Source organism: Oncorhynchus keta, chromosome 34 (genome assembly GCF_023373465.1).
Source record: "Oncorhynchus keta strain PuntledgeMale-10-30-2019 chromosome 34, Oket_V2, whole genome shotgun sequence".
NCBI classification, from domain to species: domain Eukaryota; kingdom Metazoa; phylum Chordata; class Actinopteri; order Salmoniformes; family Salmonidae; genus Oncorhynchus; species Oncorhynchus keta.
The window spans coordinates 68,279,865-68,305,841 of record NC_068454.1 but is presented as its reverse complement, the minus strand read 5'-3'; the positions used below and the strand labels follow the sequence as shown (position 1 = coordinate 68,305,841).

Genomic DNA, 25,977 nt, shown 5'->3' with positions numbered 1-25,977 from the left:
TGAGCAATGTTCTGAAGTAAAGCTGCTTAACTTTGGGATATGTTTAGTTGGTGGATCATTAGCTCTCTCTACAGTAAAATGATTCACCCTAATTTATGAAGCAGTTATGTAGCAGCTATACAGAATAATAAGCACACAATTATTTGGACGTTAATGACCAAACTGAAACATACTCTTTAATTTTGCGTTGCCAAAATACATGCAATGCACATTCATTGCTGGTAAATTGGTATTTATTTTTGGAACTGACAGGAACTACTATTCGCGGGGACGCGGTTTCTAGCCGGATGTATTTTGCGTGGGAACGCGAACATGGCGATCCACTGTAGCAGAACATGCCTACAATATTTGATACATTTGGCCCACGACAATGTTGACTTCAGGCTACCGGTATGCATATCAATGTCGTACCTCTCTGTCAAACTGTACATGTTGTGTTATTTATCTCCACCTCTAAAGATCTGGGTGTCTCATTACGGCATTTCTCCGGATACATTAGCTTGCTAAGCTAGTAACGTTACAAGCTGCAAGCTGTCATGTTTGAATTCTTCAGAAATGTTCTGATTTTATTTCTTGTACATCGTAACATTACAGGAGATTAGGGCGCTGCTGTCCCTCAGGGGCAAACCGTTTGATCCAGGTGAAAACTTCAAAGAAAAGGTAAAATAAGTTAGTGTCCATATGTATTATTTGCCTGATAGCCATACCAATTTTTAAAATTGTATTTGACCTTTTTAACTTATTTAAGCAAGTCAGTTAAGAACAAATTCTTATTTACAATGACGGCCTACCAAAAGGCAAAAGGCCTCCTGCAGGGACGGGAGTCCTGGGATTAAAAATAAATACAATATAAATATAGTCCAAAACACACATCACAACAAGAGAGACACTACATAAAGAGAGACCTAAGACAACAACAACATAGCAAGACAACAACACATGACAACACAACATGGTAGCAGCACAAAACATGGTACAAACATTATTGGGCACAGACAACAGCACAGAGGGCAAGAAGGTAGAGAACAATTCATCACACAAAGCAGCCACACCTGTCAGTAAAAGTGTCCATGATTGAGTCTTTGAATGAAGAGTTTGAGAAAAAACTGTCCAGTTTGAGTGTTTGTTGCAGCTCATTCCAGTTGCTAGCTGCAGCAAACTGAAAAGAGGAGCGACCCAGGGATGTGTGTGATTTGGGAACCTTTAACAGAATGTGACTGGCAGAACAGGTGTTGTATGTGGAGGATGAGGGCTGCAGTAGATAGGGGGGAGTGAGGCCTAAGAGGGTTTTATAAATAAGCATCCACCAGTGGGTCTTGAGGCGGGTATACAGAGATGACTAATTTACAGATGAGTGTCCTATAAGGAGCATTGGTGGAAAATATGATGACTGAATGGTAAACAACGTCTAGCCGCTCGAGAGCACCCTTACCTGCCGATCTATAAATTATGTCTTCGTAATCTAGCATGGGTAGGATGGTCATCTGAATCAGGGTTAGTTTGGCAGCTGGGGTGAAAGAGGAGCGAGTACGATAGAGGAAACCAAGTCCAGATTTAACCTTAGCCTGCAGCATGGATATGTGCTGAGAGATGGACAGTGTACCATCTAGCCATACTCCCAAGTACTTGTATGAGGTGACTACCTCAAGCTCTAAACACTTAGAGGTAGTATTAACATCTGTGGGAAGAGGTGAATTCTTCTTACCAAACCTCATGACCTTTGTTTTGGAGGTGTTTAGCACAAGGTTAAGAGTAGGGAAAGCTTGTTGGACATTGAGAGCTTTGTTGTAGAGTGTTTAACACATTAATCTGCATATAAATGGATAAGAGGGCATCCTACTGCCTGAGTTATGTTGTTGATGTAAATTGGGAAGAGGATTGAGCCTTGGGGTGCTCCCTTGGTGACAGGCAGTGGCTGAGACAGCAGATTTTCTGACTTTATACACTGCACTCTATGAGAGAGGTAGTTAGCAAACCAGGCCAAAGACCCCTCAGAGACACCAATAATCCTTTGCCGGCCCATAATGAAGGGAGAAGTTGGCCATGTGTCCATGCATAGGCTACTCAAATCCTAAAATCTGCTATTCTTCTCCCCAGTCTCCATTCTGGCGCCTGAATGGCTTGTCAGAGGAAGATGTCAACAGCATCATGGCCAGAACTGTTTGTGCAAAGTAAGTGGGACAGTCAACAATGGAGTTGCAATGAAAAGAGTTAGATGGGTACTGCAGCATTGCTCATCAGCCCTTCTCTTCTGAGGTGATTCTCAACATGAATGTCACAGTAATTGTAATGATCTTTTTGTGGTTATTTGTTTATCACCTAGGTCTGCATTTGAACTGTGGGGTCATGGCAGAACACACATTGAACTCAGGACCTCGCTCTTGAAATATCCAACAGAGAACATGGTTTGTGAGAAATTACATTACTATCTAAATAGAGGGCAAACTACTCCACTAATGTGGAGTATCTAATGTGTGTAAATTTACCTCTCCCAACAGTCACCCTTCCTACAAAAAGACTCCACATACAAAATCAATGTCTACACTTTCAACAAGACTCTAGAGTTCGAAGATAGAATTAAGAAGATAGATGTGAGTATGATACACTTGACTTGAAATGTGTATTTAAGATTGAGCCCAGAAAAGTCAATTTACTCTACCTTTTGTACTGCACTATTGTGTTAAAGGGAGGCACTGATATGCAGTATGCACCATGACACCTGGACAAGTTACCCTGTGGTCTTCCTCCCCCAAGGCAATGGAATATCTCTCCTTCGAGGGAAGGGTCAATCTAAGGAACCCTAAACACATCTTCTGTCTGTTGGAGGACTATGGAACTGACCCTAACGACATCCCAGACGAGCCTCTCTACATCTACTTTGGGAGATGGGTGAGTCAGTATGCTGTGTGCTCCTTAATTTCTGTGTCATTATACAAATTAGTAATTACTGTAACTCATTCATGTTATTTACCGCAGTGGTTGTTAACCTTCTTTGGTTGCCAATCACATTTTGGTCTGCCTGAAGTATTCCCTCTTGTGAAACTTATTATGAGGCCTATGTCCTTATGAGTCTTCCCAAGTCCCCCGTGTATAAGCCAGGTACCAGGTTGAGAAGCACTGTTTAATTTAGTGATAAAGGTAAGCCTATATTTGATCTTGTCTTATCAACTGTATGTTCCTTAGATTGCAGATGGCCAGCGCGAGTTGATTCGCTCTCACAGTGTGAAGAACAGGCACTTCATAGGTAACACCAGTATGGATGCTGGGTTGTCTTTTATCATGGCCAACCATGCTAGGGTCAAAGCTTACGACCTGGTCTACGACCCTTTCGTTGGGACTGGTAAGAGAAAAGTTACTTTTGGTCTTTGAACTGACACTTGCAGAAATACACTGCATCTTCGCTGAACCCAAGGATAGTCTGTGCTTATTGGATATTTTTTCTCTCTCTCAGGTAGCCTCCTGGTTGCATGCTCTCATTTTGGTGCATATGTCTGTGGAACAGATATTGATTACAACACCATCCATGGGATAGGTAATATACTAGAAATGGCCTTGTTTACTTCCTCTTACTTTGGAACCCAGAGCTAAACATCTTGTGCTTTGGCAAGCGAGTTAATCCATTTATATGATGAACATTGTTGGTTATGCTCTTTCTATCATCTTTTTAAATACTTCAATTTTTCCTGTGCTCATATTCATGCTCAAATCCAATTGTATTGTCCTATAGGCCTAACACTTGATATGTGATATGATTACAACTAGGAACGGGACGATAACCACAATCTCTATTTTTTACATGGCAAAGAAATCAAGAAGTAGATCAAACTCTACTGCTCCTTTTACACCTGTGTGCATGTAAAATATTGTGTGCTATAGCTTGGAAAATAAATATGAATCTGGATGACAATATAATGTTTCCAACATTAGGGATGTTTTCCTAAAGAAGTTAAATCCACTTTGTGTTTTGTTTCCTTGCCACGATACTAAGGAGTATCGCGATGCTGGTATCGTCCCGGCCCTAATTATAACCCAGTGCATTGCTGTATAATAGTATTTTGGTTTATTTTTCAGGCAAAGCGAGTCGTAAGAACCAGAAGTGGAGGGGTCCAGATGAGAACATCAGAGCCAACCTGCGTCAGTACGGCTCAGAGAAGCTGTATGTGGACGTCCTTGTGTCTGACGCCTCCAAGCCTATCTGGAGGGACGGAGTGCTCTTTGATACCATCATCACTGACCGTAAGTTCTTATCCTAGTGCTCTGTGTGTTCTCTTCCCATGTCGGGTCCTCCATCCAGTAATGTCTCTTGTACAGTCATACACGAGTAAAACGTCTTAGTCTGAAGTCCACATTCTTTGTGATTTGTTCGGATTTAAGTCTGTTCAAATTTCTTGTCTTTCATTTTTGTGTTTGTTTAATTCTCAGCCCCCTATGGGATTCGGGAGTCAACCAGGAGAACAGGCTCTCAGAAGGACAGTGTGAAGCCATCTGAAGACTAGTACGTCTTCATCTTTCTCTTGAGTCTGTGTTGTTTATAGTGCTTTGTATATTTGCTCAGTTTTGAAAAAGATGGCCTATAAAACTTGCAAGCAAGCAATAGATACACTAGAGATATATAAAGTCCTCTCGGATGATGTTAAATCTGTGTAAAGGCATCTTCACTGCAGTAACTGACTCTTTATCTTTCATCCAGTGTTGGAGACAGCCATGTCCCCGTTTCCATGGCCTACCACCTGAGTGACATCTTCACTGACCTGTTAAACTTCTCAGCTCACCACCTGGTCATCGGGGGACGGCTAGTCTACTGGCTACCAATCTACAGGCCAGAGTGAGTATTGACGTGTTTATTTGTAAGGGACCATTCACAACATCCCCAGTATTGCACCAGAGTTACCTACATAGAGGTACATGGTTAATATCCATCTGTGGTCCCTGGATACAGCACTTCCTGTTAAAGCTCTTTAGTTTGAATTTGTCAAATATTCACATCTGGTGTTGTTCAGTCTAATGTATCGTCATGGTTTTTACATGGGTTTGAGCTCACAGATGTATCGTCTACACAGTCTCCCTCTTCTCTATTTGTAAACCAAATAGCACTGTCATCAACTGTTGTGATGTTGAATAGATACAAACAGCATTTGATAAGACCTTATTGCACACAGGGTCAACCTCACCAGTCAGCTGTTTTTCCTGCTGATAAATGTTATTTTTTCCCTTTACCCTGTTAGACCTTATCCTACTCCTCTACATCACCAGAGGAACAGAATATGTTAACCCAGGGCCTGCAGCACCTAGTCTCTCCCAAGCCCCAGGCGCTCTCATTACTTGACTTCTGTAACCGTAAAAGCCGTGGTTTCATGCATGTTAACATTAGAAGCCTCCTCCCTAAGTTTGTTTCATGCACTGCTTTAGCACACTCCGCCAACCCGGATGTCCTGAAATTTCCATCCCTAACTATAACATTTTCCGACAAGATAGAACTGCAAAGGGGGCGGAGTTGCAATCTTCTGTAGAGATAGAACTCTTCAGGATGTTATACTATCCAGGTCTGTGCCCAAACAATTCAAGCTTCTACTTTTAAAAATCTACCTCTCCAGAAACAAGTATCTCACTGTTGCCGCTTGTTATAGACCCCCTTCAGCCCCCAGCTGTGCCCTTAACACCCCAGCCGTCCTACAATCTAAGCTAGATGCCCTCAATCTCATACAAATAATCAATGAACCTACCAGGTACAACCCTAAATCCGTAACCATGGGCACCCTCTTAGATATCATCCTGTCCAACTTGTCCTCTAAATCCACCTCTGCTGTCTTCAACCAGGATTTCAGCGATCATTGCCTGCGTGCGTAATGGGTCCTCGGTCAAACGACCACGCCTCATCACTGTGAGACTCTCCCTAAAACACTTCAGCGAGCAGGCCTTTCTAATTGACCTGGCCCGGGTATCCTGGAAGGACATTAACTTCATCCCGTCAGTAGAGGATGCCTGGTTGCTCTTTAAAAGTGCTTACCTCTATCCTTAGTGCTTTCCTTAAATAAGCATGCCCCGTTCAAAAAATGTAGAACTAAGAACAGATATAGCCCTTGGTTCACCCCAGACTTGACTGCCCTTGACCAGCACAAAAACATCCTGTGGCATTATGCATTGGCATCGAATAGCCCCTGCAATATGCAACTTTTCAGGGAAGTCAGGATCCAACCTACTCATTCAGTTAGGAAAGCTAAGGCTAGCTTTTTCAAACAGAAATTTGCATCCTGTAGCACTAATTCCCAAAAGTTTTGGGACACTGTAAAGTCCATGGAAAATAAGAGCACCTCCTCCCAGCTGCCCACTGCTCTGAGGATAGGAAATATTGTCACCACCAAAAAATCTACGATAATCGATCATTTCAATAAATAAAAAAAGCTGGCCATGCTTTCCACCTGGCTGTCCCCCCCTGCTTCTCCTTCACCCAAATCCAGACAGCTGATGTTCTGAAAGAGCTGCAAAATCTGGATCCCTACAAATCAGATGGACTAGACAATCTGGACCCTCTATTTCTAAAATTATCCGCAGAAATTGTTGCAACCCCTATTACTTATTACTAGCCTATTCAACCTCTCTTTCGTATCGTCTGAGATCCCTAAAGATTAGAAAGCTGCCGCGTTTATCCCCCTCATCAAAGTGGGAGACACTCTAGACACAAACGGTTAGACCTATATCCATCCTGCCCTGCCTTTCTAAAATCTTTGATAGCCAAGTTAACAAAAATATCACCGACCATTTCAAATCCCACCGTGCCTTCTCCACTATGCAATCTGGTTTCCGAGCTGGACATGGGTGCACCTCAGCCATGCTCAAGGTCCTAAACGATATCATAACCGCCATAGATAAAAGACAGTTCTGTGCAGCCGTCTTCATCGACCTGGCCAAGGCTTTCGACTCTGTCAATCACTGCATTCTTATCGGTAGACTCGATAGCCTTGGCTTCTCAAATGACTGCCTCGCCTGGTTCACCAACTACTTCGCAGACAGAGTTCAGTGTGTCAAAATGGAGGGGCAGTTGTCCGGACTTCTGGCATTCTCTGTGGGGGTGCCACAGGGTTCAATTCTCGGGCTGACTCTTTTCTCAGTATATATCAATGATGTCACTCTTGCTGCTGGTGATTCTCTGATCCACCTCTACGCAGACGACACCATTCTGTATACATCCGTCCCTCCCTTGGACACTTCTAACAAACCTCCAAACGAGCTTCAATGCCATAACACTCCTTCCGAGGCCTCCAACTGCTTTTAAATGCAAGTAATCCTAAATGCATGCTCTTCAACCGATTTGCTGCCCGTACCTGCCCGCCCGCCTAGCATCCCTACTCTGGACGGTTCTGACTTAGAATATGTGGACAACTACAAATATCAGGGTGTCTGGTTAGACTGTAAACTCTCCTTCCAGACTCAAATTAAGCATCTCCAATCCAAAATCAAATCTAGAATCTGCTTCCTATTTCGCAGCAAAGCCTCCTTCACTCATGCTGCCAAACAGACCCTCGTAAAACTGACTATCCTACCGATCCTTGACTTCGGTGAAGTCATTTACAAAGTAGCCACCAACACACTACTCCGCAAACTGGATGTAGTTTATCACAATTCCATCTCTTTTGTCACCAAAGCCCCATATACTACCTTCCACTGCGACCTGTATGATCTCTTTGGCTGGCCCTCACTACATTTTCATTACCAAACCCACTGGCTCCAGGTCATCTTTAAGTCTATGCTTGGTAAAACCCGGCTTATTTCAGCTCACTGGTCACCATAGCAAATCCCACCCGTAACACGCGCTCCAGCAGGTATATTTACTGGTCACCCCCAAAGCCAACACTTACTTTGGCCGCCTTTCCTTCCAGTTCTCTGCTGCAAATGACTGGAACGAATTGTAAAAAAAATCACTGAAGCTGGAGTCTCATATCTCCTTCTCTAAATTGAAGCATTAGCTGTCAGTGCTGCTTACCAATCACAGTACCTGTACATAGCCAATCTGTAAATGGCACACCCAACTACCTCATCCCCATATTGTTACTTATCCTCTTGCTCTTGTGCACCCCAGTATCTCTACTTGTACATAGTCTGCACTAGAGGTCGACCGATTAATCGGAATGGCCGATTAATTCGGGACGATTTCAAGTTGTCATAACAATTTTTACACCTTTATTTAATCTTTATTTAACTAGGCAAGTCAGTTAAGAACACATTCTTATTTTCAATTACGGCCCAGGAACGGTTTAAATAATGCAAAAACAAAGTGTTGGAGAAGAATGCGTTCAGGGACAGAAAGACAGATTTTTACCTTTCATCTCGTTGGATGCAATCTTGCAACCTTACAGTTAACAATCATAATCACTAGTTAACTACACGTGGTTGATGGTATTACTAGATCTTATCTAGCGTGTCCTGTGTTGCATATAATCTGACTGTGCATACAAGTATCTAAGTATCTGACTGAGCGGTGGTAGGCAGAAGCAGGTGCTAAACATAAATTCTAACAGCCCTTTCGTGCGTTTTGCCAGCAGCTCTTTGTTGTGCATCAAGCATTGCGCTGTTTATGACTTCAAACCTATCAACTCCCGAGATGAGGCTGGTGTGACCGAAGTGAAATGGCTGTCCAGTTAGTGCGCGCTAGTAGCGTTTCAAACTCTCTCTGAGCCTTGGGGTGGTTGTTTCCCTTGCTCTGCATGGGCAACGCTGCTTCGATGTGGTGGCTGTTGTGTTGCTGGTTCGAGCCCAGGGAGAAGCGAGGAGAGGGACGGAGGGTATACTGTTACACTGTCAATACTAAAGTGCCTATAAGAACATCTAATAGTCAAAGGTTAATAAAATACAAATGGTATAGAGGGAAATAGTTATATAATAACTACAACCTAAAACGTATTACCTGGGAATATTGAAGACTCATGTTAAAAGGAACCACCAGCTTTCATATGTTCTCATGTTCTGAGCAAGGAACTGAAACATTAGCTTTCTTACATAGCACATATTGCACTTTTACGTTCTTCTCCAACACTTTGTTTTTCATTATTTAAACCAAATTTAACATGTTTCATTATCTACTTGAGGGTACATTTTGGCCAGGTCACAGTTGTAAATGAGATCTTGTTCTCAACTGGCCTACCTGGTTAAATAAAGGTGACATTAAAATAATTTAAAATACACTCGAGGGCAACAGTCACACTGGTGATTGAGCCTTCACCCTGATGAAGTGTTGCTACTGTACTAGATTTGCTTAACGAATCATTCTAGTTTAGATACAGGCTTTTCTCCCTGCACCTCTTCCCCTCATAAGCATCATATTCTCTGTAAGGACCAGGGGTTTATTCCCATCAGTACATCTCATTCTCTGTCCCATAAAGTCTTCAGGCCTGGGGTTAGTGGTGTTCTGGTCAGTGTGCAGGTGTCCTGAGGTATATTGGGTGTATTGTTCCATACAGCTGGTTTACTGTGTGGACAGGATACAGGTCCCTGGGCCCTGGGACTCCTGGCCACTGATTAAAGGGCAGGGTTTGAGCATCAGGAAGATGAGACCAGACCATGCACCACAGCCCTGTGATGTTTCTATAACACCTCACGCTCACCTCCAGCAGTTCCCCCTGACTGTCTGTGACACAGACACTGGAGTTCCCCACACTGACTGAATAAGACAAGGAAAGGGAGAGAGGGCTACAGCCCTTAGAAGTGGTGGTTGAGAGAGAGAGTGTGTGTGTTTGTGCCTCTGTCTGACTGACTGTGTGCCTCTGTGTGTGCCTGTGCTCTGCTCTGCTCCTCACTCTGGGTGTGTAGCCCCTAGCAGTTCCTGACCCTGTATCATTCAGGGCAGAGTGCCAAAATAAACCCATGAGGCCAGACATGCTGATTGGCTGACACTGACCAAACACAGCCTGTCTCCAGGTCCTGATCTGTTCAACACTGTTGAAACATTAATAGTAGATGTCTAAGCTGGTTAGATTTAGGTGGTCCGAAGTCTGTCCTGAGAGAGCGAGATATACTACACCACTAGATGTCGCCATTCACCAATTACTGTTACTGCAGTGGACCTTTGACATAGAACAGGGTGACTAAATGGTCCAAGGGGACAGGACTGTGTAGCAACATGCTTGTTTGTAAACACTGGTGTCACAGGGGGGTTGCAGTGCAGCTGCTGTAGGAAAAAAATATTTGCTGTGTTGTGTTGTGTTACTGTTGTGTTGGGCCGAGGTCGGACGAGACGCAGGCCAATACGGGGTCCCCTAACACTGGTCACAGGCCTGAGTGATGAGGTCCCCCAAGCCTGCCAATTAAAACATTTCCGCCGTCGTCATGATGAGCACTGCCTTGCCCCATGCCTCAGCTGCCTTTCAGTGTTTCAATTAACTCTGTGGCTTTTCAAGCTCATTAGTCACTCTCTTTCTCCCCCCTCTGATGCTGTGTTTAAGTTTGAACTAGCTCAAAACTTTTCCAGTCGCGGTGGTGTCTTTTACCATTTCCTCTGCCGCAGCGCCTTGGCAGGGACCAGACCCATTATCTCTGAGGCTTAAGCATAGAGAGAGATAGAGGACTCATCTTTATATCTGTGCTATTATGGCATCTGTGACAGCATGGGCAGCGCCATGGAGGCTACAACCCATAGGAATCGCCACCGAGTTGACTACATTAAAATGGCCGAAGCATGGTGGAAGCCCTCAATGGCGCTGTCCATGCTAAAATAGCCTTTTGGTCACTAGAGGTTTCTATCATTCTCTATGGATAAAAGTCATAAGCCAGACAGCGCTAATGAAGCAGAGTGCAAAGCTAACAGGAAGCTGATGGGGTTTGAATCCCCATGGTTGGTTTAAGGGGTTATCAACTTCCTTTCGTCTACAACACTCCTGCTGCTGCCTTACTGAGAGACAGATCCTTGTGCTTAATGCCCGTGTCTCTGACCTTCAGTATACCATTAGGGCTGTACAGTGTAACCATTTTACTTGCATATGTGCCTAAATATTTTGCTGTGAGACCTGACACATTTATTTGGAGCACCAGAGTGACAATAAAAAAAAAAGTGTGCGGCAGCCCCTGAGTGCCATGGAGAATACACGGAGTAGATTCATGACCGTCACCCTTGCGCCATTGCTACAAAGAAAACGGCTTGTTACGTCAAATATATTTCATTGTGCTCCTAAATTTCTTTGTGTGCTCCTACATTTTTTAACATAGGCACACATGTGCCCCTTGTCCAAAAAAATCAGTATAGAGCCCTGACCTGGAAATAAAGGCAGAAGATATGGGCTAGTCTACTGCACCTCAGCCTACTGGGCTTAAATGGCCTCTAACCTGACCCCTAGTCTGCCTGCCTATCACATGAGGTTGGTGGCACCTTAATTGGGGAGGACAGGCTCGTAGTAATGGCTGGAGTGGAATTTTTTAAATCGTATCAAATTCATGGTTTCCATTGATTCTGTGCCGGTGCCCCCTGTGTATAACCTCACTATTGTTATTTTACTGCTGCTCCTTAATTATTTGTTACTTTTATTTCTTGTTCTTATTTTTGGGGGGGGTATTTTTGTTTAAATCTTTTTTTATATACTGCATTGTTGTCTAAGGTCTTGTAAGTAAACACTTCACTGTAAGGTCTACCTATACCTGTTGTATTTGGCGCATGTGACATGCATTTTGATTTGATGTATTTGATGCCATTCCATTCACTGCATTCCGGGCATTATTATGAGCCGTTCTCCCCTCAGCAGTCTCCTGTGCTGCTTATAAGCATCTGCACAGAGGTTTCAACTCTCTTTGTCTGAGGATGGAAAAAGCTGTATTGAAAGTGAAAGGCTCAGCCCCACCCATCTTTAAATGAAACGGCCAATGTGGCAGATCCAGCTACCCAGTAATAAGAGGTGATTGGCAGGAAGAATTAACGCCCACTTTGTTCAGGGTGCTCACCGAAGCTCGCGCGCACATGCACACACACACTATCCACAATACATTAGAGGCCTGTAATTCCACAGTGGCCATGGCAACCCAGGAGACAAACAGTAGGGTGAAAATCTGGCCCAGTGTGGTGCTGGTAGGAGAAAGTGCTACATATGCAAACAAACACTCTCTCGTAATCTACCTGTACTCATAATAACGGCTACACTGCAGTCATCCATTTAGTTAGTTGCTTACTGTTACAACTGCAGCTCCTGATCCTAATCTCTCAGAACCAGTTGTTCTGTAAACACTAGCGAGAATCTCACAAAATTAGGAACCACCCGTGTCCTTGGTTCTCCAGTTTGATGTCAATACTATTCATAGTAACTTACGTCCTTCGCCCTGTCTAGTGCATAGAAATGAACTAAACCAAACAATTGCTGTGTTACATTCTACTGCGCATAAACTGTTAACTAAGGTATAGTGCAGTGTGTTACATTCTACCGCCCATAAACTGTTAACTAAGGTATAGTGCAGTGTGTTACATTCTACCGCCCATAAACTGTTAACTAAGGTATAGTGCAGTGTGTTACATTCTACCGCCCATAAACTGTTAACTAATGTATAGTGCAGTGTGTTACATTCTACCGCCCATAAACTGTTAACTAAGGTATAGTGCAGTGTGTTACATTCTACCGCCCATAAACTGTTAACTAAGGTATAGTGCAGTGTGTTACATTCTACCGCCCATAAACTGTTAACTAAGGTATAGTGCAGTGTGTTACATTCTACCGCCCGTAAACTGTTAACTAAGGTATAGTGCAGTGTGTTACATTCTACCGCCCATAAACTTAACTAAGGTATAGTGCAGTGTGTTACATTCTACCGCCCAACAAGTGTTCACTAAAGTATAGTGCAGTGTGTTAGTCTATCATCCAAACGGCCCATGTGGAAGGTTCAGCTACCCAGTAATAAGATGTGATTGGCAGGTAGAAGGAATTCCTTGCTTTGGTCACAGTGCTGACAAACACACACACACTAGAGGCCTGTATTCTACAGGCACTTGCAATCAATAGCATCTATCTATTAATCACATTATTATTATTATGAATAGTATTGACGTCAAACGGGAGAACCAAGGACACAGGTGGTTCCACATTTTGTGAGATTATATCTAGTGTTTAGGATCTGTGGTTAGGATCAGAAGCTGGCACTTGTATTCAATAGCATTAAAATGCAAATCAATTTATAACATTTTTGACATGCGTTTTTATGGATTTTTTGTTGTTGTTATTCTGTCTCACTGTTCAAATAAACCTACCATTAAAATTATAGACTGATCATTTCTTTGTCAGTGGGCAAACGTACAAAATCAGCAGGGGATTAAATACTTTTTTTCCCTTTCCTTCATCTGTAATGGTCTATTAATGTCAAGTTTCATGGACCCCATGAAGAGTAGCTTCAGCTTTGACCCTAGCTAATGGGGATCCTAATAAATACAGTACCTTGCCCTGGACAGCTTTAGTTGTGGTGCTTGGCCGACATGCACAAGAACACATGCATACACACACACACACACACAGCACTCCTGACAAGACTACGTTTTTCCCGATATCTTAAATCTAATCTAGTTCACCTTTTTCACAGTGGCTTTTGTCCACTTCAGTCAGATCATGACATGGTCAGTAAAGGCCTGGAGCTGAGAGAGAAATGGTCTAGAGTTGGGAGCAGGAAAGAGGGTTGAGAGAGAGAGTAAGCGAGAGGGAGGGAGGAGAGAGCTGATCTGGGTTGAGTTTAATGGAGAGAGAGCTGACCTGGCCTGGATGTAGTGTCATTTTGAGGGGATTACATGGAGGCTAAGGCCGGTCTACTCTGCAGGTGAGTGTATGGTGAGATGCAGATATTGTGGTTTGGAGGATAATTTGGACCCATCAACCCTTTACACATGTTGGTTCATGCTACAGTACAGGACCAGCTGTTTAAAAATGTACTCAACCATAATGATTCACCAGTAGAGTGTGTGTGTGTTTTGTAGGTACTGTGAAGAGATGGTGCCCCTGAATGCCTGTCTCAGACTGGTCAGTAACTGTGAACAGACCCTTTCCAGCCACACCTCCAGACGTCTCATCACCATGGAGAAGATCAAGGAACCAGAGGTGGGTGTCTGTCTGTGCTTCCATCTGTATGTGTCTGTCTCTCCGCCCACCCATGTGTGTGTGTTTTTCCTTTTGTACTACCCTGAGTGTGTGCATCTGACTGTGCTGTTACGAGCGTGTGTATGCATTTGAGTGGAACGTCACCCATTTCGAAAAGGTAGGTGGATCCCTTTGTGAATATGATTGCAACACCATATAATTGTAGGTTTTCGTGTTGCGCTTACTATGAATTACATGTATCTAAAGAGTAAAGTACCCGTGCCACTGAATATGTTTGTGCCGTGTTTGTATGTACGAGCATGCACATAAACTCAGCAAAAAAAGAAACTTCCCTTTTTCAGGACCCCATCTTAAAAAGATCATTTGTAGGGTTTAAACACAGTTTCCCATGCTTGTTCAATGAACCATAAACCACTTTTATTTTATTTATTTCACCTTTATTTAACCAGGTAGGCCAGTTGAGAACAAGTTCTCATTTATAACTGCGACCTGGCCAAGATTAAGCAAAGCAGTGTGACAAAAACAGCAACACAGGGTTACACATGGGATAAACAAACGTACAGTCAATAACACAATAGAAAAATCTATGTACAGTGTCTGCAAATGTAGTAAGGTTAGGGAGGTAAGGCAATAAATAGGCCATAGTGGGAAAATAATTACAATTTAACATTAACGCTGGAGTGATAGATGTGCAGATGATGATGTGCAAGTAGAGATACTGGGCTGCAAAAGAGCAACAACAAATAACAGTATGGGGATGAGGTAGTTGGGTGTGCTATTCACAGATGGGCTGTGTACAGTGATCGATAAGCTGCTCTGACAGCTGATGTTTAAATTAGTGAGGGAGATATCAGTCTCCAGTTTCAGTAATTATTGCAATTCGTTCCAGTCATTGGCAGCAGAGAACTGGAAGGAAAGGCGGCCAAAGGAAGTGTTGGCTTTGGGGATGACCAGTGAGATATACCTGCTGGAGCGCGTGCTATGGGTGGGTGTTAATATGGTGATCAGTGAGCTGAGATAAGGCGGGGCTTTACCTAGTAAAGACTTACAGATGACCTGGAGCCAGTGGGTTTGGCGACGAATATGTAGCGAGGGCCAGCCAACGAGAGCATACAGGGCGCAGTGGTGGGTAGTATATGGGGCTTTGGTGACAAACCGGATGGCACTGTGATAAACTACATCTAGTTTGCTGAGTAGATTGTTGGAGGCTATTTTATAAATTACTTCGCTGAAGTCAAGGATCGGTAGGATAGTCAGTTTTACGAGGGTCTGTTTGGCAGCATGAGTGAAGGAGGCTTTGTTGCAAAATAGGAAGCAGATTCTAGATTTAATTTTGGATTGGAGATCCTTAAGGTGAGTTTGGATGGAGAGTTTACAGTCTAACCAGACACCTAGGTATTTGTAGTTGTCCACATATTCTAAATTGGAACCGTCCAGAGTAGTGATGCTGGGCAGGCATGCATGTGCGGGCAACAATTGGTTGAAGAGCATGAATTTAGTTTAACTAGCATTTAAGAGCAGTTGGAGGCCACGGAAGGAGTGTTGTATGGCATTGAAGCTTGTTTGGAGGTTTGTTAACACAGTGTCCAAGAAAGGGCCAGATGTATACAGAATGGTGTCGTCTGCGTAGAGGTGGATCAGAGAATCACCACCAGCAAGAGCCCGAGAATTGAACCCTGTGGCACCCCCATAGAGACTGCCAGAGGTCCGGACAACAGGCCCTCCGATTTGACACACTGATCTCTATCTGAGAAGTAGTCAGTGAACCAGGCGAGGCAGTCATTTGAGAAACCAAGGCTATTGAGTCTGCCGATAAGAATGAGGTGACAGAGTCGAAAGCCTCGGCCAGGTCGATGAGGACGGCTGCACAGTACTCTTTTATCTATGGCTGTTATGATATAATTTGGGACCTTGAGCGTGGCTGAGGTGCACCCTTGACCAGCTCGGAAACCAGATTGCATAGTGGAGAAGGTACGATGGGATTCGAAATGGTCGGTGATCTGTTTGTTACCTTGGCTTTCAAAGACTTTAGAAAGGCAGGGCAGGATGGATATAGGTCTGTAACAGTTTGGGTCTAGAGTATCTCCCCCTTTAAAGAGGGGGATTTCTGGGGCAGCTTTCCAATCTTCAGGGATCTCAGACGATACGAAAGAGAGGTATAATAGGCTAGTAATAGGGGTTGCAACAATTTTGGCGGATACTTTTAGGAAGAGATGGTCCAGATTGTCTAGCCCAGCCGATTTACAGGGATCCAGATTTTGCTGCTCTTTCAGGACATCAGCTATCTTGATTTGAGTGAAGGAGAGGGGGGTGCTTTGTCAAGTTGTTGGCCGGGGTAGGGGTAGCCAGGTGGAAAGCATGGCCAGCCATAGAAAAATGCTTATTGAAATTCTCGATTATCGTAAATTTATCGGTGGTGACAGTGCTTCCTAGCCTGTGGGCAGCTGGGAGGAGGTGCTCTTTTTCTCCAAGGACTTTACAGTGTCCCAAAACATTTTGAAATTGGTGCTACAGGATGCAAATTTTTGTTTGAAAAAGCTAGCCTTAGCTTTCCTAACTGACTGAGTATATTGGTTCCTGACTTCCCTGAAAAGTTGGATATGGCGGGGGATATTTGATGCGAGTGCAGAACGCCACAGGATGTTTTTGTGCTGGTCAAGGGCAGTTAACTTTGGAGTGAACCAAGGGCTACATCTGTTCTTAGTTATACATTTTTTGAATAGGGAATGCTTATTTAAGATGGTGAGGAAGGCACTTAGAAAGAATAGCCAGGCATCATCTACTGACGGGATGAGGTCAATGTCCTTCCAGGATACTAGGGCCAGATCGATTAGAAAGGCCTGCTCGCTGAAGTGTTTTAGGGAGCGTTTGACAGTGATGAGTGGTTGTTTGATCGCTGGCCCATCACGGATGCATGCAATGAGGTAGTGATCGCTGAGATCCTGGTTGAAGACAGCAGAGTTGTATTTAGAGGGAAAGTTGGTCGGGATGCTAGCTATGAGGGTGCTCATGTTTACGGATTTAGGGTTGTACGTGGTAGGTTCCTTGATAATTTGTGTGAGATTGAGGGCATCTAGCTTAGATTGTAGGACGGCCGGGGGGCTAAACATATCCCAGTTTAGGTCACCTAGCAGTATGAACTCTGAAGATTGATGATGGGCAATCAATTCAAATATGGTGCCCAGGGCACAGCTGAGGGGGGTCTATAACAAGCGGCAACAGTGAGAGACTTATTTCTGGAAAGGTGGATTTTTAAAAGTAGAAGCTCGAACTGTTTGGGCACAGACCTAGATTGAACTCTGCAGGGTGTCATACTATCTCTGCAGCAGATTGCAACTCTGCCCCCTTTGGCAGTTCTATCTTGGCGGAAAATGTTATAGTTAGCGATGGAGATTTCAGGGTTTTTGGTTGTTTTCCTAAGCCAGGTTTCAGACACGGCTAAGACGTCCGGGTTGGCAGAGTGTGCTAAAGCAGTGAGTAAAACAAACTTAGGGAGAAGGCTACTTATGTTAACATGCATGAAACCAAGGCTTTTACGGTTACAGAAGTCAACAAATGAGAGCACCTGGGGAGTGGGAGTGAAGCTAGGCACTGCAGGACCTGGATTAACCTCTACATCACCAGAGGAACAGAGGAGAAGTAGGATAAGGGTACTGCTAAATGCTATACGAACTGTTTCCGTCTAGCACGTTCGGAACAGAGAGTTAAAGCAGCAGGTTTATGGGCACGATAGCATAGATTCAAGGCATAGTGTACAGACAAAGGTAAGGTAGGATGTGAGTTGGAGGTAAACCTAGGCATTGCGTTATGATGAGAGATATAGTCTCTAGAGACGTTTAAACCAGGTAATGTCATCGCATATGTAGGAGGTGGAACAACATGGTTGGTTAAGGCGTATTGAGCAGGGCTAGAGGCTCTACAGTGAAATAAGACAGTAATCACTAACCAGGACAGTAATGGACGAGGCATATTGATATTAGAGAGAGGCATGCGTCTAGTGGGTCCAGTGAGTGGTTGGGCTGACTGGGGACACAGCGATTCAGACAGTTCGCAGGCCGATGCTAATAGTTAGTAGGCCACAGCTAAACGAGCTAGCAGTTAGCAGACCGGGTTAGCAAGCAAGCAGTTAGCAGGGGCTGGCAGTTAGCTAATAAACAGTTAATAAACATTGATAAAAGATACAAGTGTTATGAATGGAAATATAGATAAACTTTTCCTTAATGCAACTGTTGTCAGATTTCAAAAAAGCTTTACGGCGAAAGCACACCTTGCGATTATGTTAGGTCAGCACTAGTCACAGAAACACATCCAGCCATGTTCCGAAGAAGGAAAGGTGTCAGAAATAGCGTTATAAATATTCACTTACCTTTGATGATCTTGATCGGAATGCACTCCAAGGAATCCCAGTTCCACAATAAATGTTTGTTTTGTTCGATAAAGTCCATCATTTATGTCCAAATACCTCCTTTATGTTCGCGCTTTTAGTCAAGTAAATCCAAATACATTATGCGTGATCACTTGTTCAGATGAAACGTCCAAAACGTTCTATTACATTTCATAGAAACATGTCAAACGATGTATAGAATAAATCTTTAGGATGTCTTTATCATAAATCTTCAATAATGTTCCAACCCGGAGAATTCCTTTGTCTTTAGAAATGCAATGGAACGCAGCTACCTCTCACGGGCGCGCACGTGTGATCAGCTCATGGCACTCTGCCAGACCTCTGGCTCAAACAGCTCTCATTCTCTCCTCCTCCACAGTAGAAGCCTGAAACAAGGTTCTAAAGACTGTTGACATCTAGTGGAAGCCTTAGGAAGTGCAATATGACCCCATAGACACTGTATCTTTGATAGGCAATGACTTGGAAAAACTACAAACCTCAGATTTCCCACTTCCTTGTTGGATTTTTTTCTCCGGTTTTTGCCTGCCATATGAGTTCTGTTATACTCACAGACATCATTCAAACAGTTTTAGAAACTTCAGAGTGTTTCCAAATCTACTATTATATGCATATTCTAGCTTTTGTGCCTGAGTAGCAGGCAGTTTACTCTGGGTACCTTTTTATCCAAGCTACTCAATACTGCCCCCCAGTCCCAAAGAAGTTAATGAACATGCACCTGTGAAACGGTCATTAAGACACTAACAGCTTACAGATGGTAGGCAATTAAGGTCACAGTTATGAAAACTTAGGACACTAAAGAGGCCTTTCTACTGACTCTGGAAAAACCAAAAGAAAGATGCCCAGGGTCCATGCTCACCTGCGTGAAAGTGCCTTAGGCATGCTGCAAGGAGGCATGAGGACTGCAGATGTAGCTAGGGCAATAAATTACAATGTTCGTACTGTGAGACACCTAAGACATCGCTACAGGGAGACAGGATGGACAGGATGGATCCTCGAAGTGGCAGACCACGTGTAACAACACCTACACAGGATCGATAAATCCGAACATCACACCTGCGGGACAGGAACAGGATGCAACAACTGCCCGAGTTACACCAGGAGCGCACAATCCCTCCATCAGTGCTCAGACTGTCCGCAGTAGGCTGAGAGAGGCTAGACTGAGGGCTTGTAAGCCTGTTGTAAGGCAGGTCCTCACCAGACATCACCGGCAACATTGTCGCCTATGGGCACAAACCCACCGTTGCTGGACCAGACAGGACTGGCAAAAAGTGCTCTTCACTGACGAGTCATGGTTTTGTCTTACCAGGGGTGATGGTCAGATTTGCGTTTATCGTTGAAGGAATGGGCGTTACACCGATGCTTGTACTCTGGAGCGGGATCAATTTGGAGGTGGAGGGTCCGACGTGGTCTGGGGCGGTGTGTCACAGCATCATCGGACTGAGCTTGTTGTCATTGCAGGCAATCTCAACACTGTGCGTTACAGGGAAGACATCCTCCTCCCTCATGTGGTACCCTTCCTGCAGGCTCATCCTGACATGACCCTCCAGCATGACGACTGCCATACTGCTCGTTCTGTGCGTGATTTCCTGCAAGACAGGAATGTCAGTGTTCTGCAAAGAGCCCTGATCTCAATCCCATTGAGAACGTCGGGGACCTGTTGGATCGGAGGGTGAGGGCTAGGGCCATTCCCCCCAGAAATGTCAGGGAACTTGCAGGTGTCTTGAGGAGGACATGCACTGAAGTACTTAATGCAGCTGGTGGCCACACCAGATACTGACTGTTACTTTTAATTTTGATCCCCCCTTTGTTCAGGGACGCATTATTCAATTTCTGTTAGTCACATGTATGTGGAACTTGTTCAGTTTATGTCTCAGTTGTTGAATCTTATGTTCATACAAATATTTACACATGTTAAGTTTGCTGAAAATAAATGCAGTTGACATGTAAGAGGACGTTTCTTTTTTTAATGTTTACTATGAGTTGTCTGTGTGTGTTCTTTAAACGTTCACGTGCAATACAACACAGTTACAGTTAAGGGGGATGTCGATGGTGCTTCTCTCAGTCTGCAGTAAACCTCAGCATCTGGCTATGATTGACGTTTTTTATATACAGCACTTAAATGACTTAATCACACATTTTATGGAAAATAATCCATCTTTGGATTTGACAACCTCTTCACTTCAAAACACCAAATTGTTCCCATAAAGGAAAGCCCTGCGCGAATCACCGCACACACACACACACACACACACACACACACACACACACACACACACACACACACACACTCTGGAATCTCTCTGACTCCCAGTGCCCCAAACCTGGAACATATCTCATAGCATGCTACTATATATAGATACAGTTCCGTTAAAGTATTCATACCCCTTGACTTATTCCATATTTTGTTGTTACAGCCTGAATTCAAAATGGATTACATCGGGTTTTTTTCTCTCAATTGTCTACAGAAATATCTCATTTACATACATACAGTACCAGTATAAAGTTTGGACACACCTACTCATTCAAGGGTTTTTCTTTATTTTACTATTTTCTACATTGTAGAATAATAGTGAAGACATCAAAACTCTGAAATGACACATATGGAATCATGTAGTAACCAAAAAAGTGTTAAACAAATCAATATATATATATATATATATATATATATATATATATATATATATATATATATATATATATATATATATATATGAGCTATTCTATTCTTCAAAGTAGCCACACTTTGACTTGATGACAGCTTTGCACACTCTTGGCATTCTCTCAACAAGCATGAGGTAAGTCACCTGGAATGCATGTAAATTAACAGCTCAAATAAGCAAAGAGAAACGAGTGTCCATCATTACGAGACATGAAGGTCAGTCAATCCATAACATTTGAAGAACTTTGAAAGTTTCTTCAAGTGCAGTCGCAAAAACAATCAAGCACTATGATGAAACTGGCTCTCATGAGGACCGCCACAGGAAAGGAAGACCCAGAGTTACTCTGCTGTGGAGGATCTGTTCCTTAGAGTTACCAGCCTCAGAAATTGCAGCCCAAATAAATGCTTCACAGCGTTCAAGTAACAGACACATCTCAACATCAACTGTTCAGAGGAGACTGTGTGAATTTGAATTGCTGTAAATAAACCACTGTTAAAGGACACTAACAAGAAGAAGATACTTGCTTGGGCCAAGAAACACGAGCAATGGACTTTAAAATGAAAATCTGTACTTTTGGTCTGATGAGTCCAAATTTCAGATTTTTGGTTCTAACCGCTGTGTCTTTGTGAGATTCTGAGTAGGTGAACTGAGTATGATCTCCGCATGGGGCGGCAGGGTAGCCTAGTGGTTAGAGCGTTGGACTAGTAACCGAAAGGTTGCAAGTTCATATCCCCGAGCTGACAAGGTACAAATCTGTCGTTCTGCCCCTCAACAGGCAGTTAACCCACTGTTCCTAGGCCGCCATTGAAAATAAGAATTTGTTCTTGCCTAGTTAAATAAAGGTAAAATAAAAATAAATAAATGTGGTTCCCACCGTGAAGGTGTGATGGTATGGGTGTGCTCTGCTAGTGACACTGTCAGTGATTTATTTAGAATTCATGGCACACTTAACCAGCATGGATACCACAGCATTCTGCAGTGATATACCATCCCATCTGGTTTGTGCTTCGTCGGACTATCATTTGTTTTTTTCAACGGGACAATGACCCAACACACCTCCAGGCTGTGTAAGGGCTATTTGACCAAGAAGCAGAGTGATGCTGCATCACCCGACCTGGTTTGGGATGAGTTGGACTGCAAAGTGAAGGAAAAGCAGGCAACAAGTGCTCAACATATGTGGGAACTCAAGATTGTTGGAAAAGCATTCCAGGTGAAGCTGGTTGAGAGAATGCCAAGATTGTGCAAAGCTATCAAGGCAAAGGGTAGCTACTATGAAGAATTTCAATATAAAATATATTTTTATTTATTTAACACTTCTTTTTTTGGTTACTCTATGATTCCATGTGTTATTTCCTAGTTTTGATGTCTTTACTATTATTCTACAATGTAGAACTAATTTTGATAAGACACTCCAAATTGAGCCCAGGTGCATCCAATTGACTTTGATCATCGTTGATGTCACTACAACTTGAGTCCACCTGTGGTCAATTCTATTATGTATACATGATTTAGAAAGAAAAACCTGTTCATAAAATGCCGCGCAGTTGACGGTGTATGCCAGGGCAGAAAATATACCATAAAGTCCAAGGAACTGTCCGTAGAGCTATATACAGTGGGGCAAAAAAGTATTTAGTCAGCCACCAATTGTGCAAGTTCTCCCACTTAAAAAGATGAGAGGCCTGTAATTTTCATCATAGGTACACTTCAACTATGACAGACAGAATGAGAGAAAAAAATCCAGAAAATCACATTGTAGGATTTTTAGGTAAACCTTCGCTCCAATCTGAGGTCCTGAGCGCTTTGGAGCAGGTTTTCATCAAGGATCTGTCTGTACTTTGCTCCGTTCATCTTTGTCTCAATCCTGATTAGTCTCCCAGTCCCTGCTGCTGAGAAACATCCCCACAGCATGACGCTGCCATCACCATATTTCACCGTAGGGATGGTGCCAGATGTGACGCTTGGCATTCAGGCCAGAGAGTTCAATCTTGTTTTCATCAGACCAGTGAATCTTGTTTCTCAGGGTCTGAGAGTCCTTTACGTGTCTTTTGGCAAACTCCAAGCGGGCTGTTATGTGCCTTTTACTGAAGTTTTTTTCCATCTGGCCACTCTACCATAAAGGCCTGATTGGTGGAGTGCAGCAAAGATGCTTGTCCTTCTGGAAGGTTCTTCCATCTCCACAGAGGAACTCTGGAGCTCTGTCAGAGTGACCATCGGGTTCTTGGTCACCTCTTTGACCAAGCCCTGCTCAGTTTGGCCGGGCGGCCAGCTCAAGAAGAGTCTTGGTGGTTCCATTTAAGAATGATGGAGGCCACTGTGTTCTTGGGGACCTTCAAAGCTGCAGAAATGTTTTGGTACCCTTCCCCAGATATGTACCTCGACACAATCCTGTCTCGGAGCTTTACGGACATTTCCTTTGACCGCATGGCTTGGTTTATGCTCTGACATGCACTGTCAACTGTGGGACCTTATATAGACTTGTGTGCCTTTCCAAATAATTTCCCATCAATTCAATATAGCATAGGTGGACTCCAATCAAGTTGTAGCAACATCTCAAGGATGATCAATGGAAACAGGATGCACCTGAGCTTAATTTCAAGTCTCATCACAAAGGGTCTGAATACTTAAATAAAGTATTTCTGTAAATTTGCACAAATTTTAAAAAACTGTTTCTGCTTTGTTATTATGGGATATTGTGTGTAGATTGCTGAGGATAAATAAGGCTGTAATGTAACAAAGTGGAAATAATCAAGGTGTTTGAATACTTTCCGAAGGCACTGTATGTATACACTGGAACAATTTACACAATATGTACTAAGAATGATGTGTACAGCAGTAAATATATTAGTGAGCTATGTCAATAATCCATTATGTAAAGAAGATATGCTGTGGGTATAAACAGTCACTAAATACAAAGTACAGTAGTAGAATTATTAGAATGAGCTATGATGGGAATAGAGTATTTAAATACTCAGTGGGAAATGGGAAGTGTCCAGTGGTTCAATGTCTCTGTCATGGGACAGCAGTGTTGGTTGTGTGTGTGTGTTTGAGAGAGTTTGCAGTGTCAGTTTGTGTGAATTTAACTGCTTCCATTCAGAAGTGATGTTTGTGTTTTTAACTCCTACCACGGAGCACTTTGAAGTTAGTTGCTGAGCTTTTATATTCTGTGTTGAATGGTTTGGTGTATGGTTGTGTTGGGAAATGTTCAGATTTGGGACAGGTGTGTGAACTCTAGGCCTATCATTGACTACCAGGTAGAAAATATAACCTGGAAAACTTTGACCTCTGTGGTTATTGAATACCCTGCTCTAAGGAAGTATTAGGAGCTTCATATCTGGGATTGCTCTTTAAGCTCTTGGATGTGGTGGAGACTGAAGGAAACTATCTCTAGGTCCATGACAGGTTGCCTGGCAGTGGTAACCAGGGCCGACAGAGAGAGGTTGTGTTGACGAATGGCAGGCCAGCTGTGGAGTCTTCCCTTCTAGCACTCTGCATCCCCGACACCTCATTACTCCTCATCCCTCTCACCATCCCTCCCGTTCCATCCAACTTTCTGTCCACCCCGGCACATTCTTGCCTGCTGGCCTGCCAAACACTGCCTAACGACCTGGCCAAAGCCCTAACCAGGACAATATGAGGAACTTAACACTCTGCTAACATTTTATTATTGTTACACTGAGCTTGTGACGGCAAGGTGGAAAACAAGGTGATAATTTTATCCTGTGGTTGTTTGGTTAGTTTAATGGGATACCTGGCAGAGGTCTGATATCATCTGATTTCTTTCTTCCTTCGCCTGTGTTCAAAGGCATTTTTATGACGTTAAATTTGTTTACTTAACCGATGTTGTAGGTGAATTGGTTCCGCTTTGTGAAGGCAAACCCTCACACTTTTTTCGCAAATTTAAGAGGTATAATTGTACTAAGAACATTCTGTTGGTATATGGGGCTAAATTGTATTTTCTCTCTATAGGAGACAGATGCGCTGGCCCACCTGTCAGACCCTCACTTTAGCCCGTACCAAGGCCACAACGCCTTCAGGGAAAAGTACTTCAGCGGCATCAGCAAGAGGACATTGACAGGAAAGGAGGAGACCAAGATGGCCACCAACGGTGGGGAGTAATGTAAGGATCACAGGATGGCCCAATTCCAAATGGACCCCTAAGCCAGTATGCAATTGTGGAGAGGATTTCACCGGTGCAATCGATATGGTAATAACTCCACCTTGCTGTTTGAAAGTTTCACCATATTGCATATACAAATCGAATCCTCACATATCTGCACAAGAGCATTAGGTGAAGGTTCTAGGACTCCATTTAGGATTGGGCCGACACCTGCCTATGGTTTACAATGGACTCCATGGGGACATAGGGCTCCCTGTTTTAAATGTCTCATTTTCTATTCAAATATGTTTTTTATTGTTTGATGTTTATTGCCCTTTGTGTAATAAGTGTGAATTGTGAACGAATAAACACCATTTTAAAATATGTATTTATTTATTTATTGGAGGCAGGAGATTTAAGGGCTCTCAATGCTGTACATCTTTCTGTGTTCTTTTTTTGTCTTATCCCAGCAAGCACATTATCAGACTTGATTCAAGAGTGCCCTAAGTGTCTAGAGTACTGTTAAAGGGCTTTACTTTCAGGTAGCTGTATCCATGTACCAGAGGGCATTTAGATAACAGTTTGACAGTATCCCTGCATGATTCCAGATGAGACAAGGGACAAACTTGTTTCACACAAGTCGTTTCTCAAGCTTTTATATCCGGACATTATAAGAAACGAACGGCTCCTTATTGTAAAGACACAGAATACGTTTCTGAAGTGCCAGCCATGGTTTGTTTGTTTTGCCATCATTGGCAGAATCTGGGA

General features: G+C 43.3%; 1 protein-coding gene across 1 annotated transcript; it reads left to right on the top strand.

Moving 5' to 3' along the window:
* The first annotated feature begins 76 nt into the window (after positions 1-76).
* LOC118367733 (tRNA (guanine(10)-N2)-methyltransferase homolog) lies at positions 77-25,612 on the top strand. Its single transcript, XM_035751362.2, has 13 exons — positions 77-390; positions 595-660; positions 2,098-2,171; positions 2,324-2,405; positions 2,499-2,591; positions 2,755-2,889; positions 3,184-3,340; positions 3,452-3,532; positions 4,072-4,236; positions 4,423-4,495; positions 4,691-4,825; positions 13,928-14,048; positions 25,080-25,612. Exons 1-13 carry the CDS (start codon positions 313-315, stop codon positions 25,227-25,229), a joined length of 1,410 nt encoding a protein of 469 aa, XP_035607255.1. The 5' UTR covers positions 77-312; the 3' UTR covers positions 25,230-25,612.
* The last annotated feature ends 365 nt before the right edge of the window (positions 25,613-25,977 follow it).

Coding starts and splice junctions, on each gene's coding strand:
- LOC118367733 (XM_035751362.2), top strand. CDS start 313: ATGGCGATCCACTGTAGCAGAACATGCCTACAATATTTGATACATTTG. Junction 2,890..3,183: donor ACATCTACTTTGGGAGATGG/GTGAGTCAGTAT, acceptor TATGTTCCTTAG/ATTGCAGATGGCCAGCGCGA. Junction 3,533..4,071: donor CAACACCATCCATGGGATAG/GTAATATACTAG, acceptor TTTATTTTTCAG/GCAAAGCGAGTCGTAAGAAC.